The sequence below is a fragment of the Aegilops tauschii genome, chromosome 7 (genome assembly GCF_002575655.3).
Source record: "Aegilops tauschii subsp. strangulata cultivar AL8/78 chromosome 7, Aet v6.0, whole genome shotgun sequence".
In the NCBI taxonomy this organism is placed as follows: domain Eukaryota; kingdom Viridiplantae; phylum Streptophyta; class Magnoliopsida; order Poales; family Poaceae; genus Aegilops; species Aegilops tauschii.
The window spans coordinates 496,066,500-496,084,239 of NC_053041.3; the positions used below are offsets into that span (position 1 = coordinate 496,066,500).

The 17,740-nt window shown below is 43.3% G+C and overlaps 1 protein-coding gene and 1 pseudogene across 1 annotated transcript; one reads left to right on the forward strand and one right to left on the reverse strand.

The window, feature by feature from the left end:
* Positions 1-2,115: 2,115 nt before the first annotated feature.
* On the forward strand, positions 2,116-3,053 carry LOC109733566 (uncharacterized; the record flags this gene model as incomplete). Its single annotated transcript, XM_020292790.2, has 3 exons — positions 2,116-2,244; positions 2,347-2,682; positions 2,791-3,053. Coding segments are annotated over 3 exons (516 nt in total), but the record flags the coding sequence as incomplete, so codon positions are not given.
* Positions 3,054-3,601: 548 nt separating this feature from the next.
* On the reverse strand, positions 3,602-14,405 carry LOC109733575 (ethylene-responsive transcription factor 1-like; annotated as a pseudogene).
* Between the last annotated feature and the right edge of the window lie 3,335 nt (positions 14,406-17,740).

The following is a 17,740-nucleotide window of genomic DNA, read 5'->3' on the forward strand; positions in this document are numbered from 1 at the left end:
ACTTCCGCTCTCTGGGTCACGTCGTCAAGCTACAAAACAAGTATATATGATAAGATGTTAAAATGTAAAGCAGCACGCGTCCATGATATTTGAAAGAAAGTGATATTCACTTACCGAACGGTATAGGTAGGCGAGTCCGGCAGCCCCCCAGCTGTACCCCGCATCCCAGTCCTTTAGGAAGTCGAGATACATCCATAGGGCAGAGTTCCCGGAGCAGTCCAGAAACACTACCTCCGTGAGAAGATACCATAGGTAGGTCCTGGCATACTGCTCCACCCTATGGAAGAGCACGACCCTCGAGCGGTAGGGCCATAATCGTCGCCCAATCCTCGAGGGTCACGGTCATCTCCCCACATGGAAGATGGAAGTTGTGCGTCTCTGTCCGCCACCGGTTGATCAAAGCCGCGAGAGCCGAGTGGACGAGCGTCGTCGGCTTACGCTTGAACTGCAGGACAAAACCCAATAGTCGGGCTCTCCTGAAGAATGGTGCGCACCGCTCGTCGTACTCCATCTTAACCGTCGTCTTGTGAGCCCTCATCCGCAGTGGCGGCAGCATATGTGAAAATCAATAACCAAAGCATAATTAGCATGGACATAATAGTTAGCAACTTGTATTCATCAATTGAAAGATTGGGTTTAAGAATGGTAATTACCACTCCATTCTCAATGAAACAGGCACGATGACGCTTGTCGAACTTAGTGCCAAGCATGGTGTACTTCATGCCGATGTCGTCCGCAAGAGGTGGCCTCCTATTTTTTTTGCATAAACATAGGCATAAGCATATCAAAAGAATTTTTAACATGAACTAGGGTTCATCATGAACTAGGAAACATATAGATGCATAACAAAGGTTCATCACGTCCAAAAAAACCTATGAGTTCAATATTTGAATAATCATATAAAGATTTTTTAAACATGAACATGAACTAAATAAAATACATATATCAAGATGCAATAGCAAGGTTAAAAAATAAATAAAATACATATATCAAGATGCAATGACCATGGTTCAAATGCATCATGTCATATCATATTTCTCCAACAACATCCAACATCCAACATGCATCATATCATATTGTTTTCAAAAACAAAAACCATGAACTAGGGTTCATCTTGAGGGGTTAACCATGTTTACTCCAACAAAATCCACTACTTGCATCATATAAGATCCACATGCATCCTATATCAAAACAAATATCTCCAATATTCATCATATCATAAAAAAATTAACACAAAAAATTATGAACTAGGTTCATCTTGAGAGTTCAACATTTGTTCTCCAACTGTATCCACTACTTGCATCATAGCATATCAACATGCATCATCATATCACAATAAATTCCTCCAACATGCATCATATTAAAAAAAATCCTCCAAAAATAATATGAACTAGGGTTCATCTTCACATAACCATACCAACTAGTGACTAGAGTTCATATCTAACACAATATAACATCTATAATCAACCTAAATCAATCCTAGGGTTCAAAATTTTTTAATCTAGTTCAAAAAGGGGAGTGATTTGAATCAAATAATGCGACGAATCGGAAGCTATTTGACTAAAACTAATTGGAGGGATCGAAGGAGCTTACTTTTCTTTCTTCGGGGCCATCTCGATCCACAAAAACGATGAAAAAACGACGAAGATCAGAGGGGGGGAGTGGAGGAGATGAGAGAGGGGCGAGAGGAACAACTCCTCTGTTCTTGGGGCGGCTGGGTGGGGGGACAAGGGGTGGGGCGGCCGGCCCGCGGGCTTATAACTGCCCACAGCCTACCGCCAGGGTCCCTGGCGGTAGGATCGGACAGGCTACCGCCAGGACCAGCGGCGGTAGGGTGGGGCGGAGGGGGACGGAGGCCATTACCGCTACTGACGTGGATAAGTTTCCTACCGCCGCAGGTTCTGGCGGTAGGCTATAGCATCCTACCGCCGGGCCTGGTGACGATAGGAGAAAGGGTCAAATCTCGAAAAAAAATCAAACAGGGGTCAGATCTCAATTTTGTTTGATAAAAGGGTCAAAACACGAAATTTTGCCCCCCATAGCGGGTCGCCAAGCCGTTCCTCTGATTACTAGTGTTGCACTGCATTGCTCCTCCCATTCCCATTCTCGCTATAAAGATCATTGGAGGCCCCATTCCATTCGGTTTATCATACAACTGCTCCTACTAGCCCCCTCCGCTCCGGCCCCAGCTTGCTTCTCTTATCCACCTCATTCTCCCCGTCCCCTGTGCCGGGCAAGTGTCAAGTGCGTGTGAACCAGGAATCATCAGACAAGGATCGATCAATGTAGGAGTAGTTTAAGTTTCTAACTCACCTGGCTAAGCATTTGGTGGTTTTGGTTTTGCAGAAGGCGAGGAGGCGGCAGGCGCCGGCGTTCGGGGAGTGGAACTACTGCCACGGCTACGACGAGCCGCCGGCCGAGCGCTACGCCAAGGAGCCGGAGGACTGCAGCGACGTGTGGTTCAAGTACTCGCCGCCTCCGCGCAAGCCGGCGCCCAAGAAGACGAGGAGCGACGTGGCTCGGGAGAAGCAGGGGAGGCGCGCGGGGGCGTTGGAAGGCGGCGGCCTGGCGCGCGCCACGTCCAGAGCCGCCTCCGCGTCCAGGGTGGTGCGGCCGGTCGACGAGGACCTGTACCAGGTGCCTCCGCCGGAGCTCGCCTCCCGCCATTACCGACCAAGACGGGTACGTACAAACTCGAAATGGTCTGGTTTTAAATTTTGTTCTCCTCAGTATGGTTCGAACTTCGAAGTGGAGCTGACTTCTCTTTGGTTGGATGATGCCTTTCTTCAGAAGAGGAGCCTGTGGATAGAATGCCTGGGCCTCAACTCGTGCGTCGCCTGAACGCCTGTGGATGGGATGCTGCATGCTCCTTCTCAACTAGAAGTAGATTGATTGATCGGCCGGTCGGATGCTTGTGTTTTGTTTCGTGATCTCTTGGGCTATTTATTTCCACCGCAAAGTTTGTATCCCAAGATTAGTAGCAGGTCTGGTCTCGTTCCTAGGCTGGGCTGGGTCGATGTGTTGTGAGTATAGATTCTGGGGCTTTTTGTTTACAGCAGAAATGAAACAATCTATTATAGTGCAAAATAGTCGGTTCGTACGAACGTGATAGCTAGAGAGATTAATTATCAAATGACCAAACATCTTATGGACGGCCTAGCCTAGGCACGAGATAAACTTATGCTCAGAAATTAGATACATAGGTCACTTCTATCACCAATTAAACAGCCGGTACTAAAGGGAAAAAGTGATCAAACGCACAGATTAAAGCAAACTGGACACAGATTCATGTTGTTCACATTCAGAAATGATAAAGACGACATCAAAGTTGACAAAAAATTAAGACAACAGTTCATCATAAATGGCTGCCACACAGACAGTCAACTAGCGAAAGGGTCGATTACTAAAGAGACTCAGGACGCGACTTTTTTGCATCTAAACTTGAACATAAGCATATGATGGCTGAAGGTGACAATAGGGTGCTTCCTAATCTCCCATAGTCTTATTCCTAAAAGATGGAGCAAATATTTCAGAGTAATGAAAAGATTATCAATCTTAGACTAAACATCCAAATTGCAAAGGCTTACCCTTTGTCCCGATACACATGGGTTTGAATCCCTTAGAAAAATTCGCCACGGATGGGCATGTCATCAAAGTTCCAAAGGTCCATGCTGTCGACGACATCATGAGGCACATCAAAATTCAGAAGGCTATCAATCGGCTCATCGACGCCATCATCCATACAAAACCTCATCCAATCTTCGAAATCGATAGCATCATTCTCCGTAACAGGAGGCACCACTGAGTTGTAGGTGTTACTCCGAACAAGCGCATATTCAGCTCCTTCAGCAATCACCACTGAGTTGTAGGTGTTACCCTGGACAAGTGCAGATTCTGCTCCTTCAACAATAGTGGAAATGAGAGCCATGGATGATTTATATGGAGTCTTGATGTTATACTCCCAGCCCAAGTCAGAGCAGCCAAAAGTGTTGCTTCCCTGTTCATAGTACATATTCATAACAGGAGCTTCAATAGGGACAGCGGAGTTCATTGCAGGAACAAATGGCACGTTATCAAGCTGAATAAGTGGCTGGTTTGATGCAAAGTCAGGAGATGGGTACACGAAAGCATTTGGGTTAGCATGGTTGTTGACTGCTGGTGTGACGATAGTTTCCTGTCCTGTGCTTGGCTTGGGTGCTTTGGGTTCCTGAACTGCTATTTCCTCTACAAAGTTAACCTTGGCCTTCTTGCCATGGATCCGGCGTGCTTTGACATCATAAGCTCTTGCGGCTTCTTCAGCACTGTTGAAAGTACCGAGCCAGACACGGACACCCTTGCTAGGATCTCTGATTTCAGCAGCCCATTTACCCGAGGGGCGCTGACAGATACCCTTGAATTGGTTCTTTCTCTTCCTTTTTGCTGGCCTTTCTGAAGGACCATCAAAACCAGTAGTACTCATGGTGCTTAAGTCATCTACAATGGAAGGTCAATGTCAATGCTAAGAGGGACCAACACAAACAAACTTCTCTCACAAAAAGTAAATAATTTCATCATGGACATGAATTTTATGTAAAAATATATTGACCGTAATGAACACTGAAACATGATGTGTCTATTCGGGTGAACGCATCATCAGTCAAGCACAAAACAAATAAAATAATAAAAATTATAACTTAATAAAAAATCCAGGGTACTGATGAACAAACCTCGTGTTATAGACCATTGGCATCATTCTGCAATTATTAATCTACAAACTACATTATAGACGATGCAGAATCGAGGATACGGTTTTCAGTCGGATTCAATGATTAGCAGAATAATCCTTTGGACTGATAAATGAACCAAGTCTAGAACAATCCTCATGCACACCTACTGTTGGGGAACGTAGTAATTTCAAAAAATTTCCTACGCACACGCAAGATCATGGTGATGCATAGCAACGAGAGGGGAGAGTGTTGTCCACGTACCCTCGTAGACCGACAGCGGAAGCGTTATCACAACGCGGTTGATGTAGTCGTACGTCTTCATGATCCGACCGATCAAGTACCGAACGCACGGCACCTCCGAGTTCTACACACATTCAGCTCGATGACGTCCCTCGAACTCCGATCCAGCCGAGTGTTGAGGGAGAGTTTCGTCAGCACGACGGCGTGGTGACGATGATGATGTTCCACCGACGCAGGGCTTCGCCTAAGCTCCGCAACGGTATTATCGAGGTGTAATATGATGAAGGAGGGCACCGCACACGGCTAAGAGATCTCAAGGATCAATTGTTGTGTCTCTGGGGTGCCCCCCTGCCCCCGTATATAAAGGAGCAAGGGAGGAGGAGGCCGGCCCTAGGAGGAGGCGCACCAAGTGTGGAGTCCTACTAGGACTCCCTAGTCCTAGTAGGATTCCACCTCCCATATGGAATAGGAAAAGAGGAAGGGAAAAAGAGAAGGAAGGAAGGGGGCGCCCCCCTTCTCTAGTCCAATTCGGACTAGACCAAGGGGAGGGGTGCGGCCACCCTTGTGGCCCTTTTTCTTCTTTCCCGTATGGCCAAATAAGGCCCAATACGTATTCCCGTAACTCTCCGGTACTCCGAAAAATACCCGAATCACTCGGAACCTTTCCGAAGTCCGAATATAGTCGTCCAATATATCGATTTTTACGTCTCGACCATTTCGAGACTCCTCGTCATATCCCCGATCTCATCCGGGACTCTGAACTCCTTCGGTACATCAAAACTCAATAAAACTATCATCGTAACGTTAAGCGTGCGGACCCTGCGGGTTCGAGAACTATGTTGACATGACCGAGACACGTCTCCGGTCAATAACCAATAGCGGGACCTGGATGCCCATATTGGCTCCCACATATTCTACGAAGATCTTTATCGGTCAGACCGCATAACAGCATACGTTGTTCCCTTTGTCACCGGTATGTTACTTGCCCGAGATTTGATCGTCAGTATCTCGATACCTACTTCAATCTCGTTACCGGCAAGTCTCTTTACTCGTTCCATAATACATCATCCCGTAACTAACTCATTAGTCACAATGCTTGCAAGGCTTATAGTGATGTGCATTACCGAGTGGGCCCAGAGATACCTCTCCGACCATTGGAGTGACAAATCCTAATCTCGAAATACGCCAACCCAACAAGTACCTTTGGAGACACCTGTAGAACACCTTTATAATCACCCATTTTTGTTGTGACGTTTGGTAGCACACAAAGTGTTCCTCCGGTAAACGGGAGTTGCATAATCTCATAGTCATAGGAACATGTATAAGTCATGAAGAAAGCAATAGCAACATACTAAACGATCGAGTGCTAAGCTAATGGAATGGGTCAAGTCAATCACGTCATTCTCCTAATGAGGTGATCTCGTTAATCAAATGATAACTTATGTCTATGGCTAGGAAAGATAACCATCTTTGATTAACGAGCTTGTCAAGTAGAGGCATACTAGTGACACTCTGTTTGTCTATGTATTCACACATGTATTATGTTTCCGGTTAATACAATTCTAGCATGAATAATAAACATTTATCATGATATAAGGAAATATATAATACTTTATTATTGCCTCTAGGGCATATTTCCTTCAGTCTCCCACTTGCACTAGAGTCAATAATCTAGTTCACATCGCCATGTGATTTAACATCAATAATTCACATCACCATGTGACTAACACCCATAGTTCACATCTCTATGTGACCAACACTCAAAGGGTTTACTAGAGTCAATAATCTAGTTCACATCGCTATGTGATTAACACCCAAAGAGTACTAAGGTGTGATCATGTTTTGATTGTGAGATAATTTTAGTCAACGGGTCTATCACATTCAGATCCGTAAGTATTTTGCAAATATCTATGTCTACAATGCTCTTCACGGAGCTACTCTAGCTAATTGCTCCCACTTTCAATATGTATCTAGACCGAGACTTAGAGTCATCTAGATTTAGTGTCAAAACTTGCATCGACGTAACCCTTTACGACGAACCTTTTGTCACTTCCATAATCGAGAAACATATCCTTATTCCACTAAGGATAACTTTGACCGCTGTCCAGTGATCTACTCCTAGATCACTATTGTACTCCCTTGCCAAAATCAGTGTAGGGTATACAATAGATCTGGTACACAGCATGGCATACTTTATAGAACCTATGGCCAAGGCATAGGGAATGACTTTCATTCTCTTTCTATCTTCTGCCGTGGTCGGGCTTTGAGTCTTACTCAATTTCACACCTTGTAACATAGGCAAGAACTCTTTCTTTGACTGTTCTATTTTGAACTACTTCAAAATCTTGTTAAGGTATGTACTCATTGAAAAAACTTATCGAGCGTCTTGATCTATCTCTATAGATCTTGATGCTGAATATGTAAGCAGCTTCACCGAGGTCTTTCTTTGAAAAACTTCTTTCAAACACTCCTTTATGCTTTGCAGAATAATTCTACATTATTTCCGATCAACAATATGTCATTCACATATACTTATCAGAAATGTTGTAGTGCTCCCACTCACTTTGTTGTAAATACAGGCTTCACCGCAAGTCTGTATAACACTATTTCCTTTGATCAACTTATCAAAGTGTATATTCCAACTCCGAGATGCTTGCACCAGTCCATAGATGGATCGCTGGAGCTTGCATATTTTGTAAGCACCTTTAGGATTGACAAAACCTTCTGGTTGCATCATATACAACTCTTCTTTAACAAATCCATTAAGGAATGCAGTTTTGTTTATCCATTTGCCAGATTTCATAAAATGCGGCAATTGCTAACATGATTCGGACAGACTTAAGCATAGATACGAGTGAGAAACTCTCATCGTAGTCAACACCTTGAACTTGTCGAAAAACCTTTTTGCGACAATTCTAGCTTTGTAGATAGTAACACTACTATCAGCGTCCGTCTTCCTCTTGACGATCCATTTATTCTCAATTGCTTGCCGATCATCGGGCAAGTCAACCAAAGTCCACACTTTGTTCTCATACATGGATCTCATCTCAGATTTCATGGCCTCAAGCCATTTTGCGGAATCTGGGCTCACCATCGCTTCTTCATAGTTCGTAGGTTCGTCATGGTCTAGTAACATAACCTCCAGAACAGGATTACCGTACCACTCTGGTGCGGATCTTACTCTGGTTTACCTACGAGGTTTGGTAGTAACTTAATCTGAAGTTACATGATCATCATCATTAACTTCCTCACTAATTGGTGTAGGTGTCTCAGAAACTGGTTTCTGTGATGAACTACTTTCCAATAACGGAGCAGGTATAGTTACCTCATCAAGTTCTACTTTCCTCCCACTCACTTCTTTCGAGTGAAACTCCTTCTCTAGAAAATTTCCGAATTTAGTAACAGAAGTTTTGCCTTCGGATCTGTGATAGAAGGTATACCCAACAGTCTCCTTTGGGTATCATATGAAGACACATTTCTCCGATTTGGGTTCGAGCTTATCAGGTTGAAGTTTCTTCACATAAGCATCGCAACCCCAAACTTTAAGAAACGACAACTTTGGTTTCTTGCCAAACCACAGTTCATAAGGCGTCGTCTCAACGGATTTTGATGGTGCCCTATTTAACGTGAATGTAGCTGTCTCTAATGCATAACCCCAAAACGATAGTGGTAAATTGGTAAGAGACATCATAGATTGCACTATATCCAATAAAGTACGTTTATGACGTTCGGACACACCATTATGCTGTGGTGTTCCAGGTGGCGTGAATTTGTGAAACTATTCCACATTGTTTTAGTTGAAGACCAAACTCGTAACTCAAATATTTGTCTCCGCGATCAAATCATAGAAACCTTATTTTCTCGTCACGATGATTTTCTACTTCACTCTGAAATTCTTTGAACTTTTCAAATGTTTCAGACTTATGTTTCATTAAGTAGATATACCCATATCTGCTCAAATCATCTGTGAAGGTGAGAAAATAATGATACCTACTACGAGCCTCAATATTCATCGGACCACATACATCTGTATGTATGATTTCCAACAAATCTGTTGCTCTCTCCATAGTTCCGGAGAACGGCGTTTTAGTCATCTTGCCCATGAGGCATGGTTCGCAAGCATCAAGTGATTCATAATCAATTGATTCCAAAATCCCATCAGTATGGAGTTTCTTCATGCGCTTTACACCAATATGACCTAAACGGCAGTGCCACAAATAAGTTGCACTATCATTATTAACTTTGCATCTTTTGGCTTCAATATTATGAATATGTGTATCACTACGATCGAGATCCAACAAACCATTTTCGTTGGTGTGTATGACCATAGAAGGTTTTATTCATGTAAACAGAACAACAATTGTTCTCTAACTTAAATGAATAACCGTATTGCAATAAACATGATCAAATCATATTCCTGCTGAACGCAAACACCAAATAACACTTATTTAGTTTCAACACTAATCCCGATAGTATAGGGAGTGTGCGATGATGATCATATCAATCTTGGAATTACTTCCAACACACATCGCCACCTCGCCTTTTACTAGTCTCTGTTTATTCTGCAACTCCCGTTTCGAGTTACTACTCTTAGCAACTGAACCAGTATCAAATGCTGAGGGGTTGCTATAAACACTAGTAAAGTACACATCAATAAAATGTATATCCAATATACCTTTGTTCACTTTGCCATCCTTCTTATCCACCAAATACTTGGGGTAGTTCCGCTTCCAATGACCAGTCCCTTTGCAGTAGAAGGACTTAGTCTCAGGCTTAGGTACAGACTTGGGCTTCTTCACTTGAGTAGCAACTTGCTTGCCGTTCTTTTTGAAGTTCCCCTTCTTCCCTTTGCCCTTTTCTTGAAACTAGTGGTCACGTCAACCATCAACACTTGATGTTTTTCTTGATTTCTACCTTCGTCGATTTCAGCATCACGAAGAGCTCGGGAATTACTTTCGTCATCCCTTGCATACTATAGTTCATCATGAAGTTCTACTAACTTTGGTGATGGTGACTAGAGAATTCTGTCAATCACTATTTTATCTGGAAGATTAACTCCCACTTGATTCAAGCGATTGTAGTACCCAGACAATCTGAGCACATGCTCACTAGTTGAGCGATTCTCCTCCATCTTTTAGCTATAGAACTTGTTGGAGACTTCATATCTCTCAACTCGGGTATTTGCTTGAAATATTAACTTCAACTCCTGGAACATCTCATATGGTCCATGACGTTCAAAACGTCTTTGAAGTCCCGATTCTAAGCCGTTAAGCATGGTGCACTAAACTATCAAGTAGTCATCATATTGAGCTAGCCAAACGTTCATAACGTCTGCATCTTCTCCTGTAATAGGTCTGTCACCTAGTGGTGCATCAAGGACATAATTTTTCTGTGCAGCAATGAGGATAATCCTCAGATCACGGATCCAATCCGCATCTTTGCTACTAACATCTTTCAACACAATTTTTCTCTAGGAACATATCAAAAATAAACACAGGGAAGCAACAACGCGAGCTATTGATCTACAACATAATTTGCAAAATACTATCAGGACTAAGTTCATGATAAATTTAAGTTCAATTAATCATATTACTTAAGAACTCCCACTTAGATAGACATCCCTCTAATCCTCTAAGTGATCACGTGATCCATATCAACTAAACCATGTCCGATCATCACGTGAGATGGAGTAGTTTCAATGGTGAACATCACTATGTTGATCATATCTACTATATGATTCACGCTCGACCTTTCGGTCTCCGTGTTCCGAGGCCATATCTGTTATATGCTAGGCTCGTCAAGTTTAACCTGAGTATTCCGCGTGTGCAACTGTTTTGCACCCGTTGTATTTGAACGTAAAGCCTATCACACCCGATCATCACGTGGTGTCTCAGCACGAAGAACTTTCGCAACGGTGCATACTCAGGGAGAACACTTATACTTTGATAATTTAGTGAAGGATCATCTTATAATGATACCGTCAAACAAAGCAAGATAAGATGCATAAAGGATTAACATCACATGCAATCAATATAAGTGATATGATATGGCCATCATCATCTTGTGCTTGTGATCTCCATCTCCGAAGCACCGTGCTTGTGATCTCCATCTCCGAAGCACCGTCATGATCACCATCGTCACCGGCGCGACACCTTGATCTCCATCGTAGCATCGTTGTTGTCTCGTCAATCTTATGCTTCTACGACTATCGCTACCGCTTAGTGATAAAGTAAAGCATTACATGGCGATTGCATTGCATACAATAAAACGACAACCATATGGCTCCTGCCAGTTGCCGATAAATCGGTTACAAAACATGATCATCTCATACAACAAATTATATCACATCATGTCTTGACCATATCACATCACAACATGCCCCTGCAAAAACAAGTTAGACGTCCTCTACTTTGTTGTTGCAAATTTTACGTGGCTGCTACAGGCTTAGCAAGAACCGTTCTTACCTACGCATCAAAACCACAACGATAGTTTGTCAAGTTGGTGCTGTTTTAACCTTCGCAAGGACCGGGCGTAGCCACACTCGGTTCAACTAAAGTGAGAGAGACAGACACCCGCCAGTGACCTTTAAGCAACGAGTGCTCACAACGGTGAAACCAGTCTCGCGTAAGCGTACGCGTAATGTCGGTCCGGGCCGCTTCATCTCACAATACCGCTGAACCAAAGTATGACATGCTGGTAAGCAGTATGACTTATATCGCCCACAACTCACTTGTGTTCTACTCGTGCATAGCATCAACGCATAAAACCAGGCTCGGATGCCACTGTTGGGGAACGTAGTAATTTCAAAAAATTTCCTACGCACACGCAAGATCATGGTGATGCATAGCAACGAGAGGGGAGAGTGTTGTCCACGTACCCTCGTAGACCGACAGCGGAAGCGTTATCACAACGCGGTTGATGTAGTCGTACGTCTTCACGATTCGACCGATCAAGTACCGAACGTATGGCACCTCCGAGTTCTACACACGTTCAGCTCGATGACGTCCCTCGAACTCTGATCCAGCCGAGTGTTGAGGGAGAGTTTCGTCAGCACGACGGCATGGTGACGATGATGATGTTCCACCAACGCAGGGCTTCGCCCAAGCTCCGCAACAGTTATCGAGGTGTAATATGGTGGAGGGGGGCACCGCACACGGCTAAGAGATCTCAAGCATCAATTGTTGTGTCTCTGGGGTGCCTCCCTGCCCCCGTATATAAAGGAGCAAGGGAGGAGGAGGCCGGCCCTAGGAGGGGGCGCACCAAGTGTGGAGTCCTACTAGGACTCCCTAGTCCTAGTAGGATTCCACCTCCCATATGGAATAGGAAAAGAGGAAGGAAAAAAGAGAAGGAAGGAAGGGGGCGCCCCCCTTCCCTAGTCCAATTCGGACTAGACCAAGGGGAGGGGTGCGGCCACCCTTGTGGCCCTTTTTCTTCTTTCCCGTATGGCCCAATAAGGCCCAATACGTATTCCCGTAACTCTCCGGTACTCAGAAAAATACCCGAATCACCCGGAACCTTTCCGAAGTCCGAATATAGTCGTCCAATATATCGATTTTTACGTCTCGACCATTTCGAGACTCCTCGTCATATCCCCGATCTCATCCGGGACTCCGAACTCCTTCGGTACATCAAAACTCAATAAAACTGTCATCGTAACGTTAAGCGTGCGGACCCTACGGGTTCGAGAACTATGTAGACATGACCGAGACACGTCTCCGGTCAATAACCAATAGCGGGACCTGGATGCCCATATTGGCTCCCACATATTCTACGAAGATCTTTATCGGTCAGACCGCATAACAACATACGTTGTTCCCTTTGTCACCGGTATGTTACTTGCCCGAGATTTGATCGTCGGTATCTCGATACCTAGTTCAATCTCGTTACCGACAAGTCTCTTTACTCGTTCCGTAACACATCATCCCGCAACTAACTCATTAGTCACAATGCTTGCAAGGCTTATAGTGATGTGCATTACCGAGTGGGCCCAGAGATACCTCTCCGACAATTGGAGTGACAAATCCTAATCTCGAAATACGCCAACCCAACAAGTACCTTTGGAGACACCTGTAGAGCACCTTTATAATCACCCATTTACGTTGTGACGTTTGGTAGCACACAAAGTGTTCCTCCGATAAATGGGAGTTGCATAATCTCATAGTCATAGGGACATGTATAAGTCATGAAGAAAGCAATAGCAACATACTAAACGATCGAGTGCTAAGCTAACGGAATGGGTCAAGTCAATCACGTCATTCTCCTAATGAGGTGATCTCGTTAATCAAATGACAACTTATGTCTATGGCTTGGAAACATTACCATCTTTGATTAACGAGCTAGTCAAGTAGAGGCATACTAGTGACAATCTGTTTGTCTATGTATTCACACATGTATTATGTTTCCGGTTAATACAATTCTAGCATGAATAATAAATATTTATCATGATATAGGGAAATATATAATACTTTATTATTGCCTCTAGGGCATATTTCCTTCACCTACAACCATCTAACAAGGAAGCAACTCAAGAGGTCAAGACCCAATCAAAACGGAGAAATTTGACCATTTATGCGGATTTTCTACCCCTTTTGACTAAATGGTAAACTTATGGATCACCGTCAAAGATCACAAGTATAAATCACAAGATTGTCAACCTAACAACAAAAATCGCTTCTCTGAAAGAAAGGAACGGCGTCAGAAACAAGTTACCAACTGAACACAACAGAGAATGGAAAAAGCCTAACCCTTCACCCAAATCACTCCATGATAGCACATCCAATCCAAAATCTCTAAACAAAAAGGAGTAACACAGCCCAAACACAGCCTTCCAACAACACTCCTTAGTTCTACTACCCTCGTCCTGGTAACAACCCCCTCATATTTTTGGTCATATTTTGACCATGATTTTAACTAATATAATACAAATTAATCATGGCAAAAGTAATATCAAAGTACATTCAAATAAGATCCAACAATATAATTTTTTATTACATGCATTTATAGTTTACTAGTTAATTATGCGGTCAAACTTTGATTCAAAATACAAGACTAATAGAGGCAAACATGTGTGGACAATAGTTAGACGCTAAAGGTAAGGATATGTAGATTAAAAATTAGTCCAAGCGACCCGGGGTCGATACCTTGGGAGAGGGGCCTCTTGACGGTGGCAGAGGGCTTGATCTTGATGACCTCCTCGTCGTCGTCCTTCTCAGCCACCCCACTACGCCCGAGCTCCAGGTCGGAGTCCCCAGAGTCGGCCTCGAACTCCTATAATTCGGCCTCGAAGTCCTCCTCATCGTCGTCCAGCCAGAGTCCCTTGCACCTGCTCAGCCCCGTGAAGTGACGGCCCCCATCATCGCTCCGTTGGGGCTTCTTCGTCCCGGGACACACCGTTGCCGCCCTCACCTTCCGCGTCACCGCGGGAACCTCGACGTCTGCGAGTAACCGTCCGCCGCACATGATGCCCGCTGGTACCTTGTCGTAGTCGTCGCCAGGGGAGGGGCCTCACCATAATTGGTAAATGGGCAGAGGTTTTAATAAATCAGGGCAGCAGGGGTGGTTTTGGAGGGTGCAAGGTTAGTACCCTATATAGGTGGTGGCCGTGTGAAGGCGCGAGGGGGCACGCGGAGGGGACCACGCATCAGCGAGGGGCCGCGTGGCAGGCGGAAGGCATGAGGCAGCTCCGAAAGCGAACGTTTCTACTTGAGGGAATCTAGTATTTGCTCTAGGGAATGAACAGATGGGGGTACTTTGACTTTCTTTCTTCAGAGGCAAGTCAATATTTATTAGCTCAAGTTGTTGTACTACACCTGTAGTACGACTGTACTACTACTGTCATACACTCTTCGTCCGGGTTTATTGGACGGGTTCAACCAACCAAACAATGAACCAAAAATCTTCTCATAAATAATTATGTGTAATTCTAGGATCTTTGCAAATCACTCATAGCTAGTTACTCCATTTATTAACTCAAGATTATACTACACACCTGTAGTATGACTGCATTACTACTGTTTTAGTCCCTCGTCCGAGTTTATTGGATGGGTTCATCTAACCAAACATTTAACCAATATCTTCTCATAAATTATTGTATGTATTTTTAAGATCCTGCAAATAACTCATACCTAGTTAATTCGTTTTTTAGCTCAAGATTGTTGTACCACACACCTGTAGTACGACTGTACTACTACTATCATACACTTTTTGTCCGGATTTATTGGACGGGTTGAACCAACCAAACATTTAACCAAAAATCTTCTCAATAAATGATTATGTCTAATGCTAAAATCTTTGCAAATCACTCATAGCTGTTACCCCATTTATTAGCTCAAGATTATACTACACACCTGTAGTATGATTGTACTACTACTGTCGTACTCCCCCATCCGAGTTTATTGGACGAATTCATCCGACCAAACGTTTATACAATATCTTCTCATAAATGATTGTATGTAATTTTAAGATCCTTGCATAACTCATAGCTAATTATTTTGTTTATTAGCTCAAGATTGTAGTACACACTGTATTACTAATGTTGTGTGCTCTCCATCCGGGTTCGTTGGCCGGGTTCATCCAACCGAACGTTTAACCAGAAATCTTCTCATAAATGATTGTGTGTAATGCTAAGATCATTGCAAATCACTTAGAACTAGTTACACCATTTATTAGCTCAATATTATAGTACACACTTTTACAATGACTGTACTACTACTGTTGTACTCCCCCGTCCGAGCTTATTGGACGGGTTCAACCTACCAAATGTTTACGTAATAGTTTGTCATAAATAATTGTATGTATTTTAAGATCCTTGGAAATAACTCATAGCTAGTTACTTCTTTTATTAGCTTAAGATTGTACCACACCTATAGTACGACTTTGTTACTCTATCATACTCCATCTGGGTTTATTGGACGGTTCATGCAACCAAATGTTTGACCAATATCTTCTCATAAATGATTGTGTGTAACTCTAATATTCTTGTAAATCGCTCATAGCTACTTACTCCATTGTTCCCAAATAAAAAGAAAGTTTCTCCATTAAATTACTAGCATGTACTTTGTGTGCAATAATTAGCATTATTATACGGTAGTTATATGAATTATAAGTTAGCATTGCAAAATTCTCATCACATTCTTGATCTCACCATGTATATGGAGATTCAATATTTCTTCTAACCTAACATAACATAGACCTTCTTAATATTCAACCAATATCTCCTGAAATGACTCATGTAAGTCTATGATCCTTATAAATCACACATATCTACCTACCCCGTTGAGTTACTATCATGTATGTGCAATGATTAACATTATTATATGGTTAATTTATGAATTCAGATGAACATTGCAACTTTTTTCTAATGTATTCATGATCAAACCATGTATATAGACTTAAAAAAATGCAAACTAACATGGCAATGTTGCTTCGCGACTTTGTGTGTCTTACTTGACACCAAGAAGAAATAAATTGAGAGTAGTTTTGTTTCTTTTGGGTGGATGTCATTGGATGATGCATGAATGATCATCAACTCTCGGCCAAAACATAGAATTTGGATAAAAAATCTACACCCGACTTGTTTATACTCAAATAGCATAAGAGTTGTGTAAACCGTGCATATAAAAATTAATAATATCCAAGAACTTCCAACATGTTACGTGGCTACAACAATTGAAAGCTTTACTAACATAAGCAAATAATTAACACCCTCAAAAAATTAACCATAGGCGGCTTCAAACTTGTGTGTCCTACCTAAAAATGAGAAAATTTAATTCTAAAGTATCTTCTACAATAGACAAGAACAAAAAGCAAGCCTAATACATGGATTAAAACCAGTTCCAGCAACATGGGCCAATACCTTTAGAGAGGGACATTCTGACAACGGTGAACGGATTGATCTCGACGACCTCCCATCATCATCATCCTCACCCACCCCGCCATGCGGGTGATCCAGGACGGAGTCCCTGGAGTCAACCGCAAACTCCTCAAACTCCACCTCATCATCCTCACCCCGAGCTTGACCCCAAACCCATCAAGCCCCTTGGAGCACAGGCCTCCATCGCCGCCCCACAGAGCCTTCTTCTTCTCAGGCCACAATGTTACCTAGGTCACCGTCCATGTGCTGCAGGCATCTTGAGGTCCGCGAAGATCACGCCGCCACACATGGCAGCTACTACCTCATCATAGTCACTAGGGAAGGAGCCTTGCCTGAATTGCTAAATAGGCAGAGTTTCTAATGAAGCGGTGAGCGGGTGTGTCGGTTGGCGGGTGGAAACGAGGACAATCCCCTATATACACGATGGTCGCGCGATGGAGGCCCTCTGGGCAAGGGGGCATGGTAGGTACCATGCGTCAATGCAGGGCTGAGCGACAGGCCGAAGGCACGAGGTAGGTTCCAGAAGTGAGTGTTTCCATTCGTGGGAATCCTGCATGTTCGCCCCTTGAAAGAAGTGGTATTTCTAGTATTGGCCCTCGGAAATGAATGGATGGACGATTGACTTTATTTCTTTGGTACCAAGCCATTTTTTCGGTCAAGATTGTACGACATCCCTCCCCTGAAGAAAAGGTTGTACGACACTCCTGTGCTACTGTACTACCATACTATACTCGTACTGTACTCACTAGCACCATCTAACCAAGACACCCAAGGAAGATCTCTAACTCATCCTTGCAAATCACTCATGGCCACTACTTCATTGAGTTTTTTTAGCAACTGTACTCCATTGAGTTAGTAGCATGTATGCCCAATAATTAGAATTAGCTTATATACAACATTTATACGAACTAGACCATGATTG